General features: G+C 39.4%; 1 protein-coding gene across 1 annotated transcript; it reads right to left on the reverse strand.

Annotated features, from left to right (window-relative positions):
• Positions 1-764: 764 nt before the first annotated feature.
• Positions 765-4729, reverse strand: GPHB5 (glycoprotein hormone subunit beta 5). Its single transcript, XM_072629414.1, has 2 exons — positions 4526-4729; positions 765-1035 (listed from the first exon to the last, which is right to left on the reverse strand). Exons 1-2 carry the CDS (start codon positions 4727-4729, stop codon positions 847-849), a joined length of 393 nt encoding a protein of 130 aa, XP_072485515.1. The 3' UTR covers positions 765-846.
• Between the last annotated feature and the right edge of the window lie 616 nt (positions 4730-5345).

Below are 5345 nucleotides of genomic sequence, written 5' to 3' on the forward strand. Positions count from 1 at the left end.
TGGGAAACAGAAGTTGAGTTTCATGAATGTTTATGCCCAAATGAAGGCTGGAGTCCAAAACTGCACATATTTTATAGCTGTATAATGTCAGAAGGATCATTTCTGTGGAGGTTTTTGCTCATTGAATAATTCACCAAAGTCCAGCGAATAGAGATTTTAAAGTGTTGTTAAACTCCATTTTTTAAATTCACCTGATCTCCATGTATTAGGTAAGTAATTGTTCAATTTAAGAGTTTTCTTCTCCTAAAAGCAACTTGTGACAAGCATTCCTAGAGGCAGAAAAAATAAAGGACAGATCATATTCCCTTCCAGTCATTTCTAGAAGCCATTATCTCTGAATCCCATCCACTTGAAGGCCAAAGATTAAGTAGTATATTAAATTTAATTCAGACTTCATCAGAAGTCTTCAAGCAAAGACTAGAGTCATGTAGTAGGGATTTCTTTTGGGTAGCAATTGGACTAAATGGCTGCTGAAGACCCTTCCAAATTTAAAAATTATGTGACCCAGTACATTTTAAATATTGGCACATTAGAAATTCAAGTAGTAGGTTTCAGAAGCTTGATGTAAATAAATGTCAACTAGTTATTTTCATGTAGGCATAAATGGCATTTCTATGAACATATTTATTGATGTAGACTCTTTATCTTCATAGCCTGAAATACCTGTCATTATAGGAGCGAGTCAGTATCTACTCTGTGATATGCTCAACTGTATTGAAATAGTTCTGAAATCAAAGGGTTGCAAAGGATGTATGTGGTAGTACTGCCTATATAAGTAGACCCATGCTTCTTCTAAAGGCTCCTCAGAGAGTTTCTCCAGAGCAGCTGTGTAAGCCAATGATAATTTCAGACAGTCTCACATTCTGTTGTTGCAGTAGAACATGCCCCACAGTCACACCGTATGGCCATGGGGTATGTGTAGAAAGGATCAACTCCTGGGGCACAGCTGGGCAACTTGACGGTCACCTGTTTGGTCTCGTTGTAGGTGCAGACTCGATGGTGGGCTTCGATGTAGGGAGGATCCAGGATAGGTTTCTGCTCATAAGAGGTGAAAAACAAGGAAGACATCAGATAACTGTGCCTAGAAAGTGTCAGAGCTATTGGATGGCCTCTCCTGAAGACTCTGAAGACTGAATTTTTGGCCTTTTAAGAGTCCCAGAATAGGGGCAGTTAGGTGGAGCAGTGGATAGAAGCACCGGCCCTAGAGGCACAAGGACCTAAGTTAAAATCTGGCCTCAGATATGTACTATGTGACCCTGGGCAAGTCACTTAACACCCATTGCCTTCAAGAAAGAAAGAAAAAAAGAATCTTAGATTCAAGGAAAGCTTTGATGAAAGAAAACATACCAGAGTTCTAGCAAGCCCCTAAACAATTATTCTTTCACCAAATAAAACTATCCTTCTGCAGTATTAGCCTAACCGGTAAACACTTGCCCTCAGTATTTTGTTACAGAATATCATCACAGGAAAGGCATTATGTTGTAGTAGATAAGAAGCTGGTTATGAAAACAGGAAGACGTGCATTCATGTCCTGCCTCTAATATGTATTGACTATGTGATCCTGAGTAAGTCACTTAACTTTCTGTGTTCCAGAAAGTTTTCTAAGACTATGAGTTACAGAAAAAGTTGTCGTTATTCTAAGTTGTAGAAAAAGTACCTATCTGCATGGGTACAGTTTTTTTTTACTATACCAATGAAATCACAAGTCTGGTCTTTATCCCCTATGTTGTTACATGCAAAAAGAAAAAGACAAAGGAAAATCAGAATGAAATTTTGTCCTTAGATGTGATTGGATTAACCTTCAGTTGACTTTAGCAAAGGTGGAATTAGACTTATCTTTCAAGTGCCTCACACACACACACACACACACACACACACACACACACACACACACACACACACACACACACACACCTCAAGCCCATAGTTCAACAAGCACAACTTGCTTCACATACTGCAGTGTCCTAGACACTGCAGCTTCCCATGTCATGGGTTATCTGGGGTCAACTTCTAAAAAGGAGATTCAGCCCCTCCAAATCTCACTAAAATATGAGATATAATTTCAGCTTTGCCCCAGGGAGCTGAGAGCAGTACCTTTTAGTAACATAGGAACAACAGAGCTTAACATTTGCTAAGCAAAAATAATAGGCTAAAATTTAAAAAAAAAACTTACCAGGTATTGTGTTGGGGTGGGCTTTTCTCCAACACTGTCCTGTCATCCCTCAACACCCTCTGTATAGCAGCCTCCCCTGCAGCATATTCATGATGGTATGTGAACCCCTATAAACTGCTTCCCATAAAGAAGTACTTCCCTTCCTCAGAGACTGCATGTTATCACTTTCCCCTCATGTGGTTTCTCTTAGTCCTTGTTCCAAGGACAAAAAATCATAGCTGTGGCTCTGAGTAAAATCTTTGTCTCCAAATCTGTTCTCTGCTTTATTTGTAGGAATGGATATGTTCTACCTTTCAAATTTTCAAATCACAAAACGAACAGACCTGGATGTTTTAATTAATTTTTCCATTAGCAAATTATCTGAGACCATAAGTGAAAATTGGCTACAAAGAATAGTAAACTTGCTCTCTAATAGGCAGAGGACTTAAGCTTTTTTCAATGAATTCCCCAGGATCTGGCCTTGCATGTAATAACTGTGACCAAATGAAGGATGCTATGTCCCAAAGGTGAAAAAAAGGTTGATTGAATTTTCAGAAACAATGACTTTCAATGAAAATGGCCCAGACGTCTCACTAGGCACAAAGGGTCCTAGGGTTCGAATAATAAATAAGCCTGAAAATGATGATCTCTGACAGACACAGCCATATAGGCAAGAAGGTCCCAAATCATCTCAGATTGCTTTGACAATTAATGGCATTCGTGGTATCATTAGAAGGTAAGCTTCTCCTTCTGCCTTCATTTGACAAATGTACTCTCACTCCCCTCAGAAATATGAAAATAAAGGCAATTTGGCTAAGTATTTGAACCTAATTTTTTACACTCATCTATCCAAACCCAGTTCCATTAATAGATATTCAGCTTTTATTTAATATCAGATTTTTTTCCTTAGTTTACTGCATAGAGGGAATATTTTTCAAAATGGCATAGACTTCCCGAAATGCACCTATTGTCATTTCAGATATTCCCTTTTATCTTAGGAAGAATATCAGACTCCACTAAAGAGGTTCCTAACAGGAGAATAATGTCCCAAGTTTCTCATCAGTGCCAAGTCTAGTGGAACAAACAATTTTCTAAATGCTCTTCTTGAGGATACTAAAGGTACCTGCCTCCCACCCCAACCCCAGAAAACTTTCTGTTGCCTGACATTTCAAACAGATTTATTCCTTTGTCTCCTGCACAAATGCAAATAACCTTAGGAAGGGATCATCACCAGACTTCATCAATGATTTACACCTTGCTTTAGAGATTTTTCAGATCCTTCTGACAGTATCCTTTGATCAGGAGGGAGAAAGGTGGGCAGGTGGAGAATAAGAGGACACTGGATGCTCAAGGGGCAGAGAGAAGGGGCACCATAAGAAAGCCAAAGGTTAAAAAACCATAATGTTGAGTATGCCCAAAGACAAATTTCATCAGCTTCACAATTCTGTGTTGTATTTGCATCATTTGTAACAATTTAATTTTATCACAAAAAGTGAAAACAGAGTGGAAATGTGATTATAAATCTAGGCTAAGAATAGATCACCATTTTTGTAACTAGTTCACTGCATATCTTTGAAGGGGTCACTTTTACCTTGATTTCCTCAGTTACAAAAGAATAATAACAACTCTTACCCTCCCTGCACAGTGACAAAGCCCAAGAAGAAATTCAAAACACCATAATGCTGAAAGTTCTATGTGTGACCATCATTCTGTTTCTCCTATGTAATACTTGGTTGAATGGGTGTATCTCACTCAAAGTAAGATTGTGATAAGACCTAAGCCTGAAAGGGCTAGGGTCTCACATTGCATCCTGGGCCATCACCAGTCGTCCTGATGAATATCAGGCCACTGGACCCAGATGGCTCAGGAGAAGAAAGTGAGGCTGGTGACCTTGCACAGCCCTCCCTCACTCAAATCAAAGTCAACTGCAAGTCATGTCATTATCTTGATGTCACAGTCTTCTTCAAGAATAAGGGATGAATACAACAACCACAGCAGCCACCTTAACTCTCACTTCATTTAATCAAAAAGCAAGGAACAACTATGTGAGAGCCAAGAATTTGACGCAGATTCCTATCCTCTTCTCCAACAGCATGGTCTAATGAGTAGAACACTAGACTTGGAGTCAGTAAAGAAATGAATTCAAATTCAAGCATTGGCACTTATGATCTATGACCATAAGCATGTCATTTAACATCATGGGGACCTTATCTACACAACGAGAACAATTACGCATGCCATACCTACCTGACAGGGTTGATGGGTACACCAAGGGAGATAATGTGTTTTGTAAACTTTTAAACCATTACACGTTTTGGTTATTATTGTCACTATTACTATTACTGCCCCAGGCATAATCAGGGAATAACTCACCTCCCAAGTCTCACAGCGTCCCCAGCAGGCGTCTGTAGTAATCCGTAACCCCTTACAGCCTGGCTTCTTGGCCAAAAAAGTGAATTCTCTCACAGCACAGCCAACAAACCTTCGGAGGTCCCCTTTGGAGGTGTTGAAGGCCCAAATGCAATGAATCAAGAGGAGAAGGGACATTGAGCCCAGGAAAAGGTGCCCAAGCTTCATGCTGGCCCTCTAAAGGAAGACAGAAGGGGAGAAACGGGTTAATTAAGAGATGAAACTGCATTTTTGCCCCATTTTTCTGCCTCTGAGGTTAGTAAGTGTAATATGTCTCTTAGCAATAGGAGGGGTTATGCTGTGCATCTTAGAAGGAAAGGAAAGTTTGCATGCCTATAATTTATATTATCTATCCATCAGACAAACTGGAAATGATCCTAGAATTGATTCAGTGAGATAATGTATGATCCTACCTTCATGTTACATAGATACCAATCATTCCAAGAATGTCCCCAATCATTCCCTTGCGGTAACTCACCTGGATTGTGATTTAGAGAAAGAGAGAGATGTGTATTACATCTTTCAAATGGTTATAAAGGAATACAAAGCACACTGGATTTGTAATTAGAGGGTCTGGGTTCAAATCTCCTTTCTATTATCTAATGCTTCCATGACCCTGGTCAAGTTACTAACCCTTTCTGAGTCACAGATTTCTCATCTCCCAAAGGAAGGAGTTGAACTATGGTCTCCAAGGACTCTTCCAACTCCAAATTTTATGATCTTATGACTAGTATCTCCAAGCATTATGACTGTTACTAACAAGAAGAAATACAATTTCAAACAA

Source organism: Notamacropus eugenii, chromosome 1, assembly GCF_028372415.1.
Source record: "Notamacropus eugenii isolate mMacEug1 chromosome 1, mMacEug1.pri_v2, whole genome shotgun sequence".
NCBI classification, from domain to species: domain Eukaryota; kingdom Metazoa; phylum Chordata; class Mammalia; order Diprotodontia; family Macropodidae; genus Notamacropus; species Notamacropus eugenii.